Below are 21,333 nucleotides of genomic sequence, written 5' to 3' on the forward strand. Positions count from 1 at the left end.
TTTGGGTGAAAACCTAGATCCTGGCCTCGGATGATCAGATCCGGGGATGACGACGCTTAAGCGTTGCTCCCTTCCTGAAAGCGTTGTTGGTGAAGTACCTCGTCGTCTGTGTGGGTCATGAGTTAGTTAGTGCATCATGTGAATATGGTCGTTGTTATAGTTTACTGGCCGCGAATTTGATCGCTTTGGCGCTTTTTTCCTTTTTTTCCACGCACACGCATAGCTTTGGTCGTATATGATTTTGCTATTTGCCGGCGTGTTTTGTGTGCATCTTAGCTATGCAGAGGTCGGATGTGTGCTCTTGTGTTTGTATCTTCTTGATGCTTCATTCTGAGTCAATAAAATCCACCCTTTGTCAAAAAAAAATCACAATGAACAACTCACAAAGAGAAAAATGATTCAAAAGAGTAAGCAAAAACTCTCTGAATCATTAGGAACAAATCTCTCAATCACAAGTTGTTGCTTGTGTCATCATGGTCGTCATTGTCATTGGCGGCATGTGTCCGTGCGTCCATGCTCAAGTGCACATCATGCTCCATTGAGGAACTCGGAATATTAAAGTGTTTGATGAAATGCGTATATGGGCAGGGTTGAACAAATAGGGAAAATTTAATGACTATAGTTGGATGACTGGTTTCCGTGTCGTGTTCACGGACGCATCCGTATGTGGCACACAGATAGATAGTGTGTTTGTTTTAGGGGATAGCGTTGGAGATGCCCTAACCAAACAAACATGACGCGGGCAAAATCCTATGAAATTCAAGTGGATATGATACCACAATCATGTATTTTTCATGTACCGCGTTTTAGAATCATAAAGTTCGAATACCCCAAAGTTTTTACAAGACTCAATTCCTATCAAATTTGTATGACCCAAACCGGTGGCCATCCTGTAAGTGAAGATCAGGGGACCAATGTAGCAAGGTAGGGATTTCCATTTTGGGGGTAAAATGCAAGGAAATGGCATCACGATATGCATGCACAAATGTATAAGGCAAATGTTGTACGACTATTGTTTTTTTACTTTTAGTTTCAGAAAAAAATTTAGCACCAACCGACCTCACCAAAATTCAGTGGATTACATTGATTTTGGTTTGCATTTCGGTCAAAGGGCAGAAATATTCATTTGAATTCAATTAAATATTTCAAAACATGTGAATGCCCGTGTACTACTGAAATTGCTGAAATATTTTGATCGAAATGTAAATATTTCAATGTCTACTGAAATTACCGAAATTCAGTGAATTTCATTGAAATCTCGGAGAGAGTGAAAACCACAGCCTACAACATAACAAGAGGGGAAAGGTTTCCATTTCTAGACATAAAAGGACTCTGTTGCCTAAATTGCAGGAGGGGGCAAAGCCTGGATAACTCAATCATGACCACCCGTTGCGAATCGATTGTCTGACATGTCTCTTACCATATTCAATCAAGATAGCTGCAGCTGTGCCTGTACTCGAGGCCTGCCCATGAAAACCCATCACGGGAAATCTCACCACTTCACACCGGAATCCCGAGTTCCTCAACAGCGACGCCGCGACGGCGACCGACTACAAACGCGGGGAGACGAGAGCCGGAGAAACAGACAAGGCGAAGAGACCCCGAACCGCCGACTCGGGAGCACACCAAAAACGGAGATGCGCCGCCAATAATTTAACAGTGCGCACCATCAAGAACACGATGCCTTTTTCCCCCATCCCACCCCTCGCTTCCTCCCCATTTCGCTTGTGTGTCGTTGACGAGATCTCGCGTCCATGTGCCCGGGGTTGTTTTCCTTTGACTTAATCCAACCAGGAAGAGGACTTCGAGCCGTGCGAAGCTAGTATATTGGCGGTCTGCTGGTTGCTCCCATCACTTGGTTTCCTCATCTTCTTGCCATTTCTCGTCTGCTTGCTTCTTCTTCTTCTCGCCCCCCTCCCCTGTCCGTCCCGGAGCGTGCAAAGTCTGATCTGGTTCTCCTCCTGCGTCCGTCCACATCCAGGGGGGGTCCTGGATTTGGAGACGGAGATTGGCACCTGGAAAGTGGCCGATGTGCCTGTCAGCCTTGTTGCTTTGCCGGGATTGGTAACGGGCGGGCGGGCGAGAAAGAATTGATGGGAGTTTGATTTGCCACTTTGATCTTGGGATTGGTTCTTGGGAGGCGGCGGTAGTTGGCCCGTTTCTTGGTTCTTTTGGGGCGGAGTTTGTTTGGGATCGGGAGAGGAGCAAGCCATTTCCGGGCGGTTCTCGTCGGGGGATTCGCGCGGCCTGAGGCAAGTTCGCCGGCGAAGATGAGGCTGACTGTGCGTGTGATCGGAGCGCGCAACCTGCGCGCCATGGATTTCAACGGGTTCAGCGACCCGTATGTGAAACTGCAGGTTGGGAAGCAGCGGTTCAAGACCAAGGTGGTCAAGATGAACCTGAACCCGGAGTGGGATCAGGAGTTCAGCTTCGTCGTCGCCGATGTCCGGGAGGTGCTCAAGTTAGATGTCTATGATGAAGACATGATCGGGACCGATGACTTCCTGGGCCAGGTGAGGGTGACACTGGAGGATCTTCTGGCCGCGGAGAACTTCTCGCTCGGTACGCGCTGGTACCAGCTTCTTCCCAAGACCAAGAGTGACAAGGCAATTAATTGTGGTAATTGTTTCGACTTCCAGTTTTTCTCTATTTGCTCATGGACGTTTGTAATGTTAAGTAATGTTTTTCTTTGTCTTTTTGCATATGGATTCAGTATTTGACTTCGTGAAATTACAGCATGTAGTCATTTATCTATTGCTAACTGTAAGATCTACAAGGGCATGAATTCTACTTACTATGTAATTGTGCGAAATATGCTGGGCACTTAGCTGTTTTTTTTGTTATTTCGTTGCATCCTGCAGGGGAGATTTGTCTTGCAATATCTTTAGAAACAGCTGGGGCCACACGATCATGGTCCGATGATCTTGCAACTGAACTAACTGGTACACAGAAAGAGGATTCATTGCAATCAAGTCAAAGCGCAGGATCATCATCAGCGGCATTAGCTTATGAAGAAAATGAAGCTTCTAAAGAAGATAATGTTAATGAGTATTTTTCTGATGGAACTGAAATCCCTGAAGATGACAAATGTGGCGAAGTGAGAGATCCAGAGGACAGGTTTAATGGGATTCCTACTGAAATTTCTAATGAAGCCGAAACTTCTAAAACAGAAAAGCTTGACAAGCCCTCGCTTGTTGATCGTGTCTATCAAATGTTTGCCAAGAAAAATGATGATATTTCGTCAACATCATTGACAAAGACCGAGGATTTAGAAGAAGTTCAGCAAGCACCAGCAGTATTTGAGGCTCCTTTAAGCCAAAATAGTGACATTTCTTCAGAGATTACATTTGCTGAACTATTGAGATCTTTTGAATCGAGGCACGAAGAAGTCGAAATGCCTGTGAATTTACAAGGAATTCTTGTTAACCAGTCATATTTTACGTCACCTAGTGATTTGAATAACCTTCTCTTCTCACCAGATTCAGATTTTCGGCAAACATTGGTTCAGCTTCAGGGTTGTACTGATTTCAAAACTGAACCCTGGAGAATTGATAATGATGGGGAGTCCCTGAAGAGAGTGATAAGTTATACAACTGCACCATCCAAATTGGTTAAAGCTGTAAAGGCAACAGAGGAACAATCTTATTTGAAGGCTGATGGAAAAGAGTATTCAGTTTTATTAAGTGCTAGCACTCCTGATGTTCCTTGTGGTACTTATTTTCGGACAGAGGTTCTTTTCCGTATTATGCCAGGCCCTGAACTTGATTCTGAGCAACAGACTTCACATTTGGTAATTTCTTGGCGCATGAATTTTCTTCAGAGTACTATGATGAAAAGTATTATAGAAAATGGAGCAAGACAAGGCTTGGAGCAAAATTATTCACAGTTCTCTGATCTACTGTCAGAGAAGATCAAGCCTATTGATGTAGATGATGCTGGATCAGATAAGGAGCAGGTCTTAGCTTCATTGCAAGGGGGGCAGGAGTCTGATTGGAAGATAGCATTCTTATACTTCTGTAACTTTGGTGTCTTGTCCTCTCTTTTTGTTGCCTTGTACATTGGTGTTCATGTTTCACTAGTGAATTCAGGTGCAGTTCAGGGACTTGAGTTTCCTGGATTAGATTTGCCAGATTCTGTCAGTGAGATTGTCATGGGCGGGCTATTGTTTCTTCAGGTGCAACACATATTTAAGAAAATCATGTGTTTTTTTCAGGCAAGAGAACAAAAAGGTATTTTCCCCGTTTTTATCTTCTCATCATTTTGCATCTCCAGCAAGCATGTACCTGAACCTCTTTGGAAATACAAGATTCTCATTATTAACAAACCATGGCTATATCTAACATGTTATACACATTTTTTTGGATCTTTTATTTTTCTTGATGCAAAAGAAATATGGAACTTCTGACATTTTTTTTTCCTCAAGGAAACTTATGGGTAAATACCATAGTAATTTGACTATTTTTTATGTACACTATTGAATCTTGTAGACATGAATGTGATTATGCTAGGCTAATAGTTTCCCTCACGCAGTTGGTGATCATGGTGTGAAAGCACAAGGCGATGGATGGTTGCTAACTGTTGCCTTAATTGAGGGAACTAATTTGGCACCAGTCGATGCTACTGGTTTCTCTGATCCTTATGTGGTATTTACTTGCAATGGTAAAACCAAAACAAGCTCAATCAAGTTCCAAACACTTGAACCTCAGTGGAACGGTATGTGTTCTGTTGAAGAGTTTCTGATTTTTCTTCCGAAACATATCACTGAGGAAGATTAACTTGGGAACTCCTCATTTTAGTAGAAAAGATGGAGCCATGTGATATACCTGCATCTGGAAACTAAATAATTTTTCATAAATGTTGCAGATATCTTTGAGTTTGATGCCATGGATGATCCTCCATCAGTTATGAATGTGCATGTATATGATTTTGATGGACCATTTGACGAAGTTACCTCTCTTGGACATGCTGAAATCAACTTTGTGAAATCAAATCTGTCAGAGCTAGCGGATGTATGGATTCCTCTTCAAGGTAACTTGGCTAAGTCCAGGCAGTCTAAGTTACACCTAAGAATCTTCTTGAACAACTCAAAGGGCACTGGTATGGTCACTGAGTATCTGAGCAAAATGGAGAAAGAAGTTGGTAAGAAGGTGAGTGCTTTCCTTCCCATATTGCCGAAGCATACTGTTAATTTGTGATTTTCCCCTTGTCTGATCTGGGTTACTGCTGCCAGATGACGTTGCGGTCTCCTCGAACTAATACTGCATTCCAGGAGCTCTTCTCTCTGCCTGCAGAAGAATTTCTAATCAGCAGTTTTACCTGCTACTTGAAGCGGAAATTGCCTACACAGGTACTTCTCGAATTGCGACCTAACACTGTTTTGAACTTAGTTCACAAGTAGATTACTATAGTGTAGAGGAAGGCCAAACGGCATGACTTGAAGGGAAATTGGGGTTTTGGAAGGTGGAGTTGGAAGTGGAACATATATAGAGTATCATGGGGAGACTATATTGATTCTTTTTTGCTTGAGCGCACAACGTATATATAGGCCTGACACGACTGTCCCGTAAGGCCCTAAGGCTTGAACTTCTCTGATTCATATCTTACCCAGGAAGCACGAAACACATAAGCTTAACTTGCAGAGTTGCTAATTTTGAACTCCTTATTCAGTTACTCTCATAAATGCCTTTTGAAAAAAAAACTCTTAAAAGGATGCTGGCCTGATATGTGATTCATTGGTTTGCATGCTGCTAACTTGTGCATGTGGGACCTTTTATCAACTATGAACATCTCAGATTGTCAAGTTCTAACATGTGGATTGAAAATAAAAGTTCAGATTATTTTCATGTTATTACATGTGCAATTTCAAATAGTACACGAATATCAAATAAATAGCTTGCTAAGGGTTCAGTCAATATTCATTTCAGGGCCATCTTTTCTTGTCTCCAAGAATAATTGGATTTTATTCAAGCATGTTTGGCCGGAAAACAAAGTTTTTCTTTCTATGGGAGGATATTGAGGACATACAGGCAATTCCCCCATCACTATCGACATGGAGTCCATCCCTTGCAATAACTCTTCACAGAGGTAGAGGCATGGATGCAAAGCATGGTGCGAAGAGCGTAGAGAGTGGAAAGCTGAAGTTTTCTCTGCAATCTTTCGCATCATTTAGTGTGGCCAATAGGTAATCTCTACCTTCCTTAAATAATGAAGTGCTTTAGCTCCACTAACACCAAAATACTCAAAGGTTTACCTATAGCAACCGCCAGCCTAGACCATCAATACATATCTGCATTGATACACATAGCACCTTGGACTATTCGTATGACATTATTGTTCTTGTTATTTTACCCTTGCCCTTATTTTTTGGTGCTTTACAGGACAATAATGGCGTTATGGAAAGCAAGATCATTGAGCTCCGAGTCTAAAGTACAGATTGCTGAGGAACAATCTCAAAATAATACACTTCAGAGTGAGGACAGTGGGATTTTTGTTGGTGTTGACGATTCCAAGAGCCTTCAGATGAGTGAAGTTTTCTCGTCAACCATTTCTGCTAATGTAAGTTCAGTAAAATTTGCAGCTGCAATTTTTGGAACTGCTTATGATGAACTTTAATCGCCAGATGGTTAACTGAAGTATATGTGTCTTTTGCCAGATGAATTCACTTCTGGAGGTGTTCGAAGGAGGTTCATTGGAGATGAAAGTCATGGAGAAAGTTGGATGCCTCAAATACTCGGCTACACAATGGGAATCAGATAAACCCGACGAATATCAAAGACAAATTCATTACAAGTTTAGCAGGAAGTTGTCTCCTGTTGGAGGAGAAGTGACTGGGACCCAGCTGAAATCTCCTATGCCCAATAAGAAAGGGTGGATTATTGAAGAGGTGATGGAACTTCAAGGCGTCCTTCTTGGTGACTTCTTCACGGTATGTCAATATACTTGAAACTTCTGCTCACATCTCAGAAAAATAAAACCATGTGTTTACTAGTGAGCCAGTTTGACTTTAGAGTACACCTATCTAAATGGGATACCACTTCAAGAAACATCTGCCATTGAAAACTAGTTGCATCCCTCGCTTGCCATTTGTTTTTAAATTTTAAGTGGGTTATTGTACTAAAGTTGCATCATTTTATTTTCTTAAATTTTAAGTGGGTTTGTTGAAATCCCTGTATGAGCCTACCCCAACTTGTTTGGGACTAAACGCTCTGTTGTTGTTGAAATCCCTGTATGGAGGATTTGTTTGATTCAAAAGGTTAGTACTAAACTACAGGCAGCTTTTAATATAAAAAATATCATCTGCTGGTTCGAAAGACGAAACGGCTTCAGTGAATGATCCAACTTTAGTATTACTTTAAACAATGTGAGTATAGGTTTACCATGAGGTATATGTGACATGCATTGCATAATTTCGTGAGCAATCTTTATTAGCTTGTCCCTTTGTCCATTTTCCTGATTAAAGATGGAACCAGGCACGACATCTCTTCCATCCGGAGAAGAGAATTTGCAGAGGCCATACATACAAGCTAAAACAGCAGGATTGTACTAGAGATAAGAAACATATTAGCCCCTCGCTTGCCATTGAAAACTAGTTGCATCCCTCGCTTGCCATTTGTTTTTAAATTTTAAGTGGGTTATTGTACTAAAGTTGCATCATTTTATTTTCTTAAATTTTAAGTGGGTTTGTTGAAATCCCTGTATGAGCCTACCCCAACTTGTTTGGGACTAAACGCTCTGTTGTTGTTGAAATCCCTGTATGGAGGATTTGTTTGATTCAAAAGGTTAGTACTAAACTACAGGCAGCTTTTAATATAAAAAATATCATCTGCTGGTTCGAAAGACGAAACGGCTTCAGTGAATGATCCAACTTTAGTATTACTTTAAACAATGTGAGTATAGGTTTACCATGAGGTATATGTGACATGCATTGCATAATTTCGTGAGCAATCTTTATTAGCTTGTCCCTTTGTCCATTTTCCTGATTAAAGATGGAACCAGGCACGACATCTCTTCCATCCGGAGAAGAGAATTTGCAGAGGCCATACATACAAGCTAAAACAGCAGGATTGTACTAGAGATAAGAAACATATTAGCCCCCCCCCCCAAACAAAAGAAGGACACCTTTGTCATCCTTCTTCCGTTGCAACAAGCACCCTCCATCTTAATGCAGCCAATTGCACCAAGTTCCTCCTTTGGATATTTCAAAGAAATCAGTTGTGTTCTTGCTAACTTTCTGAATAAAATCAGAATAATCACTGTAATGACCTGTTCACCTAACTTGCATGTGCAGCTTCATATAAAGTATCAAATCGAAGACCTTGCTCCTAAACAAAAGGCGTGCAGTGTCCAAGTCTATCTTGGAATTGAATGGTCAAAGACCACCAGGCATCAGAAGAGAATCGAGAAGAATGTTCTTTCCAGCTCATCTGCTCGCCTAAAGGAGATGTTCAGCCTTGCATCCAAGCAACTCTCGAACACCAGATAGGATCATTCATCCGTGACAACCCATGTGCATAATACTGAATGACCAAAGATTTGCTGACCAGCGGTATGGTCCCCTGTACATACATTGCTTGATTGAAGGAACGCGCGGGCAGACTGATTCATTCGTTAGACTATTTTAGGGCGAGCTTTGCAGATTTTTCTGTAGCTGTGAGCAATTGTGGTGCAGCATTTTCTGAACTCAGGATACCAAATCCAATTTTTTGGTGTACTGTATCTGATCAAACATAGATCCAATCAGCACAGACAGCAGCAATTTGGACCAGACATATGATAGCAGCATCATACAACCAGTTATGATTTACACTGAAGCAATTTGGCCTGCAATTTGTTGATCTGTAGACAGTAGCGATTGTCTTGTATACATAGGATAGCAGTGTTGTTCTCTGTGCGTTGGAATTGGGCCGCTTCAACTCCCTGTTTCATTGATCACACACATGTCGATACAGAAGGAAAATAAAAAGTGATCCGGTGATAAATAATATTGGATTTTTATGACACTAGACGTACGGCCCAAAGTTTTTTATACATTTTTATATGACACTAGCCATATGACCATGCTTGCTCTCTAACTGACGGTTGTAATCTTCTGGCCAAACTATTGGTTACCATGGCCCTGATGCTGATTGTGGCACGCTCAGGTAATCCGCATGTGTGACCTTCCTACTCCCTTCATCTCATAATATAAGAGCGTTTTTGATATTAATAGTGTAAAAAACGCACTTATATTATATTATGGGACGAATGGAGTACCAAATGAACCATGTGCTGCAACCATTACAAGCTCAATTGGGTCCTCTCTCGGGAGTGGAATTCCTTCAGCTATATCCGAGCCAAAAATGCTAGACGCTCAATTGGTTCCTCTCGGGAGTGGAATTCCTTCAGCTATATCTGAGCCAAAAATGCTAGGCTTACGAAAGGTTTATTTATATATAAACCTACGTAATTACCTTTCCCACTAATCAAACCACCGCCGTAACCCCCTTGACCCCGTAATCTCACGTAGGTGTAGCAAAGCTCTATCGGAGCACAGAAGCTCCTCCAACACAGCCGTGCCAGAAAGGTGCAAAAGTGGCAACGGACGCCACCATTTCTCCCAGGCCAAGGGCGCTCCACACCTCCGTTGCCCGGTCACATAGAAATGGCATATGTCCGCGGTCTTCTGGATCAGGTTTTGCACAGAGGGCATCAAGATGATTTCCGCTGCTTATGTTTTGTTGGAGACTAGCCCCCATGGCTTTATTTATGCAAGACTTGGCCATGATGGTCCTATTTGTGAAAGCCATTATGTAATGGATGTAAACTTTTAAACTATCAGTTGTGCGCAGTGACACACTAATTATGGAATCATTGTTGCATGTACGATCGGTGGCTTCGACCATATAGGGGGTCCCCCACAATAACCATCACTCTTTAATCAATTACTAAATAGTTGACAGAGCGTTGCAACTCGATATAAATATTCTGGTACATTAGCCCGAGATTAGTTGCCCATATTAATGGGATTGTTAAAGTCTGTCAATGATTTATCCATCTAAATAAAAATCACTTACTCAAGTAAAGGCTTATTGGTTTATCAATGAAATCACAATTTTTTTTGTACATAAAAGGTGGGGCTGCATTGCAACATAGGCACGTGAAGATTGGACAGTAAATATTAAAAAACAAAAAATTAATTACAATAGTGACTTCTGTTGGGCCCGCTAGAGAAATTGAGGAGCCAATCAATAGGTGTGTTTGCCCGGTCGTCTCTCTCTCTCTCTCCCCCCCTCCTATAAATAAGTATATGGACACACACATACAAAATATCTGATTTTTCATTAGATGCTCTATGTATCTGGACTCTCTATATAGTACTACCTCTGTAAACTAATATATCGTTTAAATCATAGAGGGAGTACTATACATAGATATAGAAATAGTGATTACTATGTCAATTAGAGATGGGAGGGATGAAATGGCCCTTTCCTGTAAAAAAAAGGATGAAATGGCCCTTGGAAAACCAAAAAGAACCCACACAGGGGCTCCCGGACCCGTTCGTCCATAAAGACACATGCACGCCGCCTAGACTACTCCAGTGCTCCTTCACCGGCTTGACTACAGTACTCCTGCTCCGCCCTCCCTAGCGTCGTTCACCCTCCACCTCTATGGTTCATCCACCGCCAGATCCCGTCCTATCTTGTCCTGTCTTCCCCGTAGTAAAACAATGGCCGAAAGGGGGGCGTGCTCCCAAGTACTCCCAAAATAGTGACCTAAAATATCTTATAAGTTTACAGAGGGAGTACTAGATAATTGCCGTTGCAAGCCCATCAATTATTAGATTAGGACTCGACTTGCGGAAATGGAATTTCTCAGCATGAAGTCAAGTGAGTTCAGGTGAACAGTAAAATCAAGAAAATCTGATTTTTTTTGTGACAAATATTGAAAAATGTTCTAAGATCTTGCAAAATTTCATTATGGAATCACATTCCTGGAAGGCATGGCAAAAAAATCGATACTGAAAATGCTACTTTCGGAAACATTTTGGAGCACTAATTTTTTTGCCACGCTTTCACACATGTGATTCCATGATATAATTTTGCAATCCCTAGAACATTTGTCACCAATTTTTTTTATTTTACTATTCACCCAAGCTCATTTGAGTGCTGGCTGAGAAGGTGATTTTTCTCGGCTTGCTTGCTATCCAAATCTAGTATAGGCTTATATACATGTAACCCTTGGCTTGTTAATCCATACGATTGTATTCTCTGTTATCTTCCATACATTATACCATCTTCAATAACGAATCGGTTTCATTATTACCTGATTTTAGATTTAACTCGTGCATTACAAGGATGCACTGCCTCTCTTAGTTTTAGTTTCAAGTATAAACAGTTGATAATCAAATGAATATTTTCATTTATTGTGAGACCTCCAACCCTTTTTATACAAAATTGTTATGACTTCATTTGCATATACATATCTAGTATCTGTTTTAATTAGATAGTAATGTTGCCTCTTGTTGCATTGCAGAGACGTCCTTGTTGTGGGCTCGTACTTCTACGGGCTGCAGGCTACCAGCATACTCTTCCATCTTACTCAACTTGATCGCCGTTGCCACCTTCATCATTGCCATAGTGCTACGGTACATGATCGGTTATTCATGATCCAATCAGAGATACACAAAAGTGGCCGCCTTTAACATATATGTATCTACATTCAGGGCTGAGAAGCTGGCACAAGCAAATTATCCAGGCAAGATGAAGCTGCTTGGCTCGCTGCTCTGCATTGGCGGGGCCATGATGGTGAGCCTGTTGAAAGGCCGGCCACTGCACCTGTGGCCCCCCAACTTGCTGGGATACTCCAACTCCCAGGCACCTACAGCCGACACTGCCTTCGCAGAATTGTCCAAGACTGGGGGCCAAGGCCCCCCTCCCCCTCCCCCTCCCCCGAACTACACTAAGCTCTACTAGTGCTACTCCTTATCATTATTAATTGTTGATGGCTAAAAAATCAGGAAAGGCTTGTGAAGGTGTTCCTGTCAATCTACTGGATGACACGCTCATGTCCCTAGTAGGGAACATAAAATCCTTGGTGGTGGGTGTCTTCATCGTCCATGACAGAGCTGAATGGACGCTGATAACAGACTTTTTACCATCAAATTTCTGATAATGATCAGGGTGTATTGAACACTGGCCTTGCATTCCTGCTGATCTCGCCGGGTGATCCGCCGAAGCGGACCCATCTACCCTCCGATGTTCAACTCGCTTTCACTGGTCATGACCACGGTGTTGGAGTCGGTTCTACTTGACGCTGATATCTACCTTGGGAGGTGAGCAAATTAACTAATGTGGTCCCAGGCGATCTCTCTGTGCATGCGATTATGTATTCATGAATTTTAGCAAAGCCTATTTCTGTATGTGCGACGTGCTGGAACAGTGATAGTTGTGGTGGCATGTATGCATTCCTCTAGGGCAACGGCTCGGAGCTCAAGCTCGCTGGGATGACATCGTTGGATGAAGAGGCTAGAAGGAACAGAAGGGTGGAGTAGGCATGTGTGTGATACTTTCTTAGGATGGATAATATACTACTTCCTGTGTCCCAAATTATAAGACATTTTTGGTAGGCTAAATAGGCTAAAAAACGTCTTACAATATGAGACAGAGATAGTAATTAATTGCCATAGTTTTCAGTTAACGGGTGCTTGATGCGTGGATTATTTTGATCGGAGCTTGATGCGTGACGTGCATGATGTGTGTGCGTGCTTTTGATCCATGACTGAGGTGTTTCGACGATGGTTGTTTAGAGATTGATTACTGGCTAGTAATTGTGTCCAGGACAGCAGATCTGCAGATGCATCTCCTCACTTCTATCATACGTACTTAATATAAATGAGTAAATTTTATTTTTACCCTTAAGATTGAACTTTGTGATAGATATTACCCACTTTTAGGAATTTCTCAATTTATACCCCATTGACGCACTTTCGTGTTACATTCGACCCCCACTAATTTTTTCTTCATTTTTTAGAACACACTACACTTATCCCAATAAGCACACACACGCACATTATGTCTATAAGCACCACTGAAAGAATGAGCCGGCATATTGAAATTGACGAAGTCACCACGAGGACTTGTAGTTAACGAAAACGTCTTCCACAGCATGCTTGTGCGCATTTGAGAAGAAAAAAAATGTCTTGCACTAAACATGCATCATCAAAAATTCTGAAATAAATTTAGGATAATACGAGCATCAAGACTTAATCCTGATTGGACGAGAATACCACTATATGTTAGGACGAACTCGGCCGGGGAGAGCACCAGGCCGGCCTAGGTCACGGCTGCGAGCGGCGACGTCAGCTGCAGCACGCGGTGCCGGTGCATCGGGTGCCCGAGGAACATTGGCCGCTGGAACGGCATGTACCCGAAGCGGCCGGCGAAGAGCGCGAGCGAGGCCACGTTGGACGCCGTGGTCGCCATGGTCGCGTGGCGCACCACGCCTCGGAGAGCCGTCGCGATCCCGAGCCGCCTGCACATACACGTACAGCACCCGTACGGTGAGCGACCACGGACGGACAGATTGCTCCTCGCATATGCAAATGCAGCTGCTAGCCTAACTAGTAGCCACACGCACACGTGCGCATGGTGTGTTAAGCATCTACGGACTTGCAAATCCGACTTTCAAAAAAAAAAAGACTTGCAAATCCGGACCCTATAGGTCCACGAACGCTACCGGGTACATGCATGGACGCATCCGGATAGGCTCTTATATCTCGTGTCCCATATGCGATATCCACATATCTTAAGTTCACGTAAATCCATGCACATTCATCATACATGTCGATGTTGCACGTAAATAATAAATGTTGATACCAAAAACATATAGCTTTTACATAAAATTTATTTTAAGTGCACCCAGCTGTAGATGCTTTTATGTTGTACAAATACATCAGGTAGTTGGTTTTTTTATACACGACCCCTTAGTGCCTGATTCATTAAAAAAGGTACTTTCTCTGTTTATTTTTATAAGACCTTAAAGACATTTCAGACAATGTACAAAACAACCCATTTTGAGCTGTCTGAAATGACTTACAAAAGTGAACGGAGGGAGTAGAAGAGAGTTGCCTCATACGTCTTCAACGTATCTATAATTTATGAAATATTCATGCCATGTTTACAACAATTTTATATGATTTTGCTATGATTTGAATAGAACTAATCCGGACTGACGCTGTTTTCAGCAGGATTACTGTGGTGTTGTTTTTTGTGCAGAAATAAAAATTCTCGGAATGGACTGAAAATTTACGGTGATTTTTTATGAACCAAAAGAGACCCATGAAGCACCGGAGATGGACCAGGGAGCCACAAGCCCGGGGGACGCGCTCCCTGAGCTTGTGGGACCCCTCGAGCACCCCTTTGACGTGAAACCGACGCTGAAAAATCCTACATATACAGAAACCTCCGAAACTTAACCAAGATGAGTTGTTCCGCTGCCGCAAGCCTCTGTACGGAAGCGATCTCCATCGGAGCCCTATTTTGACATCCTGCCGGAGGGGGAAATCATCACCGGAGGTCATTTTCATCATTCCGGCAGTCACCATGATTTTTTTTCGAAAAGGGGGAATTCCCCGGCCTCTGCATCAGAAAGATGCATACAACCATCTTATTAGGCGGTCACCATGATGAGGAAGGAGTAGTTCCCCCTCGAGGCTGAGGGTATGTACCAGTAGCTATGTGTTTGATCTCTCCCTCCCCCCTCTCTCTCTCAAGTGTTCTTAATCCGACACGATCTTGATGTAACCATGGGCTTTGTTAATACAGAGTAGCTATGTGTTTGATCTCTCCCTCTCCCTCTCCCTCTCCCTCCCTCTCTCTCTCCCCCTCTCTCTCTCACGTGTTCTTAATCCGACACGATCTTGATGTAACCATGGGCTTTGTTAATACAGTTGATCATATGATATTTTTCCGTCTCTTCTTGTTGTGATGAATTGAGTTTTTATCTTTGAGGTTTCACTATTATCTGATTGAATACTTTTTGGATTTGAGAACATTTGATGTATGGCTTACACGTAGTGCGTGACGGAAGCCGACGGGACAAGGGGGAGGTGGCACGGAGCCAGGCCAGCCTAGGCGCCCCGCTGCCACCTTCCTGGGAGCCGGCGCGGCTTCGTCGGCCGCTCCTCCGGTGGAGGCGAGGAGGTGGGGAAGGGGCCGCGGCGGTGTGTCTAGGGTTCCCCCACCGCCGTCTGGGGAGGCGACGTGGGGGTCGTGGAAGGGTTTCGCTGATGCACATGTGAAAAACAAATGTTCAACGGTTTCTTCCATTCCACCGTTGCACAAAATGCAGCAATCATGATCACCTATATTGTACTTCATTCGTCTCATAATATAATAATGTTTTTGACATTAGCGTAGTGTTAAAAACATTCTTATATTTTAGAACAGAGGGACTTGTGTCTTCGGCGGAGCATATTCTTTCCGTTGACTCTATCGGCCAGCACAAGCCAAGCAAACACTTCGAGCTTCGTGGTGCATCTTGACTACCAAATGCATTTTGAGCCGGGGCCGTCCTTGCAACCATGTTAACATTGCAGGTCAATAAATCTCTCCCATTTGCCTTAAAAGAATATATTTTTTGCGGGGTGCCTTAAAAGAATCTAGCCACGTTTTCCCTCTAAAACACCCGGCGCAATGTCCACCGACGTGTTTTCGAAGTCAACAACCCCTAACAAGAACAACGTGCACCCCATCTCTCTTATGTTGCTTATCACTATATACCAACATGCCCAAAGATTAAAGCCACACTAAACAAAGCAAAGAAGCGATCGAAGGAAACATGTTGACCAGACTTCTCTTGAGCGCAGAAACCACACGGTTTGCTCCTTTGACAATTGCGCTCTCCACAGACGCTCGCGAAGTTGCGGGGCAATGGCCGTGCGCGCGTGTGGCAGCGAGACAGCGAGAATCCGAGGAGTACCCCCAAGTGGCTAGCGGCCTAATCGCCTGTTCGTCCGTTATTCTCGCGGCGCGGTCGTCGGCTCATGATGCGCCGCGGCCCGCGGTGGGCGGCTCCGCATTTCCCACCAGCTCCGACCTCCGAGTTAGGCGCCACAGCAGCATCAAACACGTCACTAGTACTTCCTCAGTTTTTATTTAGTTCGCGTATTAGCATTGGTCAAAGTCAAGCTTTGTAAACTTTGATCAATTTTATAAACAAAAATATTAACATATAAGATAACAAATCAACATCATTAGATTTATTATTGAATGTACTTTCACATAGTATAAATTTGTTATGGTAAATGTTTATATTATTTTCTATAAATTTGATTAAACTTTACGAAATTTGACTTCAGTCAACTTTAATATGCGAAGTAAATAAAAACGGAGGGAGTACTCTATTTTCTACTACTAGTACTACTATTCAACTGCAGATATTTCCCTCCCTCCCTTCCTTCCTTCCTTCACTTGCAAACCAAACCAAACCAAACCAAAGCAAGCACCCGCTGGCCGGTGGCCGCGGCTGCTTTCTTTCCCGTGGCATTTAAAAGCGCGTCTCGCCCGCTCGTCCACCCCCACACCGTCAACTCTGCCCTGCCCCGCCTCCGACCCCAGGCCAAACGCGAGAGCTCCACCGACAACAACCCCAGCCTTCCCAAGATGCAGCGGCAGCTCAACCTCTCGCCGGCGCCGAAGCAGCAGCAGCACGACGACGGCGACGGCGGCGACGCGGTGGAAGCGATCCCCCTTTGGGTGCCCGAGCAGTCCGCGGAGGCCAAGGCCGACAAGGCGCCCGGCGGCCGCCCGGAGAGGTCCATCCACCTCATCCCACTGCTCACCTTCCTCTGCTTCCTCCTCCTCTTCCTCTGCTCCCACGCCCCCTCCTCCTCCGGTAAGCATCATCGCCCATGGCCACAGATCCAGATGCACAAGTTCATGCGAAATGAAATAGTCGTCGCGTGCTTTCCCTTCTGACGATTCGCGTTTTGACTTGGTCTTTCTTTCTTAGATATGTCGAGCTTCGGCGGTGGCGGTGGCGGCGCCGGCGCCGGCGGACGGAAGGCTGGCAACCGGAGGCTGATGATGCTATAAGCTTCTCGTATCAGCTAGCATATCACACCTTAAATTTTTGCGGCTCCTTCCTTTGCCAGTTTCAATCCAACAAAGCGATGTAACGTATACTGTACTTGTGGAACATCAGTAATGAAATCTTGAATTGTATGCTTGCCTTGCCTCCTTGCTTCCAGGATTCTTGGTCGTTTCAGTTGCTTCTCAACGAAATTGAGATGATAGTAGGACATCTGCTTACAGAATGTCTTGATAATTTGACGTGGCCCAAGGTGGAATAGATGCAATTATGCATTGACCTTAAGTCCCAACACATTGTTGGTCTGATCCACACTTCAACTAGCAGCGCAAGCGCAACGCATGGTGCGGATGTTGCATATTCAAATGGTTTCAGAGAAACCAGAATTTGGATGCAGAATCCCATTGTAGCAAAGGCTCTATAAAAACAAATGAAAATACACCGGGCAGTCGGAATCTAGAAAATAAGCAGACACCATGGTTACTTTGTACCGACAATAAAGCTTGTGGCACCACTTTCCTTCCATAATAAAACAACAACACATCGACAAAACAAACTACAGAAGACAATATAATTCAGTTGCAGCTGCACTATCAAATAAATCATCAAATGCATCCCTAGGCAGGTCCGGGCTTCTTTGGGGAATTGCTAGATTTTGCATCATCAGTGGCCATGCAGACGGCGATGGTTACAGGGCTGCTTGGAATATTGCTGTTTGCAACTTCAGTGACCGGTTGCTTGTGTTCCTGCTCAGTTTGCTCAGCCATCAGCAGACTTTCAGGTGTGCTGGCCTTCGGTAACTCAGCCTCCTGATGCTTATGCTCCTCAGCCGTTATTTCAGTATTTTCTTGAGTTTGGGCCTTTGCGATATCACCATCTTGAGATTTCTGTTCGTCTTTACCCGTTTCAGTATCTTCTGGTTTGTTGGTCTTTGGACATTCGCCCTCCTGATCTGCCATTTGGCCCGTTTCAGTATTTTCTGGAACAGACACCTTAGCTGGATCACCTTCCTGACACTTGCTCTCTTGTCCTGCCTCTTCAGAACTCTTCACGAGTTCATCTTCCTGCTCAGCCATCGCCCTTTCCTTGTTGTAGGCCTCAGTCGCAGTCGTCGCAACTTTGCTGTAGGCACCAGTTACCCATGCTGCGCCGGTAAGGATATATCTGTGTCTCATGAACTTGGAACCAGCAGTAGAAACAGTCTGCTCCGCAGCTACCAATGCAGACTTGGTCTTCTCTGCAACCTGGTATTTCTCATCCATTTCCTTCATTTTCTCATTCACCACTATGGTGCCAGTGCTGATCTTCTCACTGAGGCCCAGACTCTTATCAATGGAAGATACTTTAGCACTTGCAGTCGACGTGAGCTGATGTGTTTCATCAAAAGTCTTTGCCTTTTCAACGGCGTCCTTGCCAAGAATAAATCCTTTGGCCAACATGGAACCAGCAACATCCTCTGCCTTTCGAAGGGCAGCTTCTATGCTACTAGGACTTTTTGACTGGGAGTGCAAAGAGTGTCAGGAGTTCTAAGACTACTGAAAGAAGTTGAGAAATCATAGATAAATGTAGAATTAGCATGGTCGTAGAATCCTACCTCTAAATCATCTAAAACGGCTGCTGGCAGCTGGTAATTTGTGGCTGGGGTGATGATGACAGCCATATCCACTATAGTCGCACCCTGCAGCAAAAAATGGAAATCACACAGCGAACAAATAGCTACAATGATTATGTTAAGAGGTAGAGAACTCGTACTGTCAAAAGCATTGCCCTCTCCGCTCCTTGCTCATCTCTGAAGGTGATGTAGGCGAACTGAGAACGCCCATCACCACTGCAGAGCATCGCTAAGTTAACATAACGCATGTTATATATAAATCTAAATGATAACAGATATATAATGGAGATCATGTGGCACTAGCCTTTGCATTTCGACATGTACGATGTCACCAGAAAAGCTAAAGAACTCCTTGATAACTCGTTCTGATGCTTGAAGTGAGACATTGTGGACCTTTACTGTGCTAAACATGTTTGTCTTGAAAAATGGAATGACCATGAAGGAATTAATTAGGATAATATTTCAGCTTTAACACTCTTCACTAGTAAAACAAAAAGGTGTCGAATATATTTCTTTCTTCAGTGACCAAATAAAGAACAAATAGCGAGATATTGTCCGGGGTTTTCTAAACGGAATCCAGAAGAAGAAATTATCTAGGAGTATACATGTTTTATTATCATATACAGATGCATTTTAAATAACCATGTGTTGCAAGACCTCATTCAATTTTGTACGAGAAACAAGCATAACAGCCAAAAGACACAGCCAATTCTTTTGTTTCTCCAACACGCAGCAGTCATTTTGTATTAAAAGACACATCAAGATGATCTGATGCAAAAAACGGAGAACCGAATATATAAAAGAAACAAAGGGTTGTAAGCTAGCCAAAGGAAAAGGCAAAACTGAAACTAAAGCTCAAAACAGAGAAACTGAAACTGCACACCAAGCTAGCCAAAGTCTACAGCCTGGGGTAGGGTAAGTTTTAAAATGCACTCTGTTTAGTGGTCATGTGAGCATATGATAGTATGGAGTAAACAGGCATATATCGGAGCAAAATGGAAGCATGAAACATCACGTGATGCTTTTTATGCTTACAATTCTACAAATTGCACGATTTTCTAATGGTTGTTCATGTGAGCATATGCTTGAATGTTACACATCACTTTGAAGTTTGAAGTAGGTCAAACACCACTGTTACATATATGGTTCATATCCTGATAAGTACTATTTCCATGGTTCGATCACCAATGCAAAAGATCCGGATCCATGTAGTACCAAAATAATTCCAAAGGCCATTTGCCAGAATAAAGAACTTTCATTAGACTACGAAACAGTCGATGCGCAAATGGATCAAAATTAACGAAATGTAAACCGGAATAATTCTTCCTCTTCGAAGCATGCAAGCCCAGAAGAACATATAACAAACTACACATTCTTAGCAGCTCAAGCCACGGTGCATCATATTTATCGGCAGAAATACACATTGATCCGCTGGCAAAGCAAAGGGAAATTTCCAGGATTCAGACGTTTCAGATTTTCTCCCATGGCCTCCGAAATATTCAGACAAATCCTCCAGTAACCCCAGAAGCATTGTGGACGCAGCAAGCACGGCGTGTAATGCAATCACGCAACGAAATAAAGCAAGACTTTCTAAATACCAATATGAATTTTGAGAGAAGGAACATTATGAGATCAAATGCTCACATTACTCCAGGCCCATAAGAATGGAGGGACCTGGGGAGTGGAAGACGAGGAACTGGTTCTCACCTCCGCCGGTGCGATCCACTCGGCTCCCGACTCCGACGACGAACTCGGATCGGGGATGAGAAAGCGGGGAAGAGGCGACGGGGGTGGATCCACCGCGCGCATTTTGCAGCCGGTTTCGTCGGAGCAGGGGGTGGTGACGCGGAAACTTGGAGGGTGGCGACGAAGCGACGTGGCTTTGTGGCCCGCCTCTCCGGCCTTAAAGCCCAGTGACGGCCCCAACGAAGCCCAGTTAGTTAGCCTTTCTCTCTCGCTGCTGCTCCCTTCCGCCTCCATCCTCCTCCAGCCGCGACAGCGCGCGCGGCGTTTCGTTCCAGCGCGATACATCGGGGGTGGTCGGCGAGGCGAGGCGGCGGTGGGGGATGGCGAAGGCCGGCGGGGGCCTGATCTGGGCGACGGCGGAGGACCTGGCGCGGAACCGGCCGGTGGTGCTGTCCATGTACCGGCAGATCCTGCGGGCGCTCAACTCGCCGGCGCTGCCGCTGGGCCACGCGGCGCGGCTGGCCAAGAAGGCCGAGTGCCGCGCCATCTTCATCTTCGGCGCCGAGGAGAGGTCGCTGCACAACATCCAGGACCTCCTCGCCGCCGCGCGCCACACCCTCGGCCTCCTCAACCGCGGCCGCCTCCCCTAGAGAGCAAGGAACGAGCCTAGCCCTAACCTCCTCGCGGGTACCTCGTCTCTTCCCCGTTTACTTTAGCCTATGCTCGAGTCGATTGTAATGTAGTAGTACGGCATTAATCTGGTGCCATTTTGTTCAATTGAAACAATCCGCAGCCCAGTCGTTCCTCTATGTATGCACTGCAAATCATAAATATGTTGCGAAGCCGATAAGAAACGAAAATTGTCGCCATGAATCCAAATTGTGCGTTTAATTTTGCAACCACTGAATGCTGTTGATGAAACAGTTTGTGTTACTGTTCTCCAATTCAATCAATTGAGATGAACAGTA

General features: G+C 44.1%; 4 protein-coding genes and 1 pseudogene across 5 annotated transcripts; 4 read left to right on the forward strand and 1 right to left on the reverse strand.

The window, feature by feature from the left end:
• The first annotated feature begins 1,452 nt into the window (after positions 1-1,452).
• Positions 1,453-9,002, forward strand: LOC125514245 (C2 and GRAM domain-containing protein At1g03370). Its single transcript, XM_048679537.2, has 9 exons — positions 1,453-2,619; positions 2,862-4,229; positions 4,531-4,713; positions 4,864-5,147; positions 5,231-5,347; positions 5,925-6,181; positions 6,378-6,555; positions 6,653-6,925; positions 8,288-9,002. Exons 1-9 carry the CDS (start codon positions 2,271-2,273, stop codon positions 8,480-8,482), a joined length of 3,204 nt encoding a protein of 1,067 aa, XP_048535494.1. The 5' UTR covers positions 1,453-2,270; the 3' UTR covers positions 8,483-9,002.
• A 1,838-nt stretch (positions 9,003-10,840) lies between these two features.
• On the forward strand, positions 10,841-12,314 carry LOC147965780 (WAT1-related protein At1g09380-like; annotated as a pseudogene).
• A 4,171-nt stretch (positions 12,315-16,485) lies between these two features.
• On the forward strand, positions 16,486-17,205 carry LOC125514248 (uncharacterized). Its single transcript, XM_048679541.2, has 2 exons — positions 16,486-16,872; positions 16,990-17,205. Exons 1-2 carry the CDS (start codon positions 16,641-16,643, stop codon positions 17,070-17,072), a joined length of 315 nt encoding a protein of 104 aa, XP_048535498.1. The 5' UTR covers positions 16,486-16,640; the 3' UTR covers positions 17,073-17,205.
• A 153-nt stretch (positions 17,206-17,358) lies between these two features.
• Positions 17,359-20,710, reverse strand: LOC125514247 (uncharacterized). 2 transcript variants are annotated; one of them, XM_048679540.2, is made up of 5 exons: positions 20,387-20,710; positions 18,984-19,096; positions 18,820-18,895; positions 18,662-18,745; positions 17,359-18,566 (listed from the first exon to the last, which is right to left on the reverse strand). In XM_048679540.2, the coding sequence occupies exons 1-5, from the start codon at positions 20,708-20,710 to the stop codon at positions 17,685-17,687; spliced, it is 1,479 nt and encodes a 492-aa protein (XP_048535497.1). In that variant the 3' UTR covers positions 17,359-17,684. The 2 variants fall into 2 exon arrangements, with proteins under 2 accessions (XP_048535497.1, XP_087384516.1); XM_087528390.1 differs by having other exon boundaries at positions 20,324-20,710.
• Positions 20,711-20,745: 35 nt separating this feature from the next.
• On the forward strand, positions 20,746-21,234 carry LOC125514249 (COMPLEX 1 LYR-like protein). The gene has a single exon (XM_048679542.2). It carries the CDS (start codon positions 20,746-20,748, stop codon positions 21,013-21,015), a length of 270 nt encoding a protein of 89 aa, XP_048535499.1. The 3' UTR covers positions 21,016-21,234.
• The last annotated feature ends 99 nt before the right edge of the window (positions 21,235-21,333 follow it).

The sequence above is a fragment of the Triticum urartu genome, chromosome 6A (genome assembly GCF_056163025.1).
Source record: "Triticum urartu cultivar PI428250 chromosome 6A, HENAU_Tu73, whole genome shotgun sequence".
NCBI lineage: Eukaryota > Viridiplantae > Streptophyta > Magnoliopsida > Poales > Poaceae > Triticum > Triticum urartu.

Excerpts from the sequence above, each read along its gene's own strand:
- LOC125514245 (XM_048679537.2), top strand. The coding sequence starts at position 2,271 with ATGAGGCTGACTGTGCGTGTGATCGGAGCGCGCAACCTGCGCGCCATG. Across the intron at positions 4,230-4,530 it reads TCAGGCAAGAGAACAAAAAG|TTGGTGATCATGGTGTGAAA; the intron begins GTATTTTCCCCG and ends TCCCTCACGCAG. Across the intron at positions 4,714-4,863 it reads ACTTGAACCTCAGTGGAACG|ATATCTTTGAGTTTGATGCC; the intron begins GTATGTGTTCTG and ends TAAATGTTGCAG.
- LOC125514248 (XM_048679541.2), top strand. The coding sequence starts at position 16,641 with ATGCAGCGGCAGCTCAACCTCTCGCCGGCGCCGAAGCAGCAGCAGCAC. Across the intron at positions 16,873-16,989 it reads CCACGCCCCCTCCTCCTCCG|ATATGTCGAGCTTCGGCGGT; the intron begins GTAAGCATCATC and ends TTTCTTTCTTAG.
- LOC125514247 (XM_087528390.1), bottom strand. The coding sequence starts at position 20,710 with ATGTATCGCGCTGGAACGAAACGCCGCGCGCGCTGTCGCGGCTGGAGG. Across the intron at positions 18,746-18,819 it reads AGAGGGCAATGCTTTTGACA|GGTGCGACTATAGTGGATAT; the intron begins GTACGAGTTCTC and ends TTTTTGCTGCAG. Across the intron at positions 18,567-18,661 it reads CCGTTTTAGATGATTTAGAG|TCAAAAAGTCCTAGTAGCAT; the intron begins GTAGGATTCTAC and ends TTGCACTCCCAG.
- LOC125514249 (XM_048679542.2), top strand. The coding sequence starts at position 20,746 with ATGGCGAAGGCCGGCGGGGGCCTGATCTGGGCGACGGCGGAGGACCTG.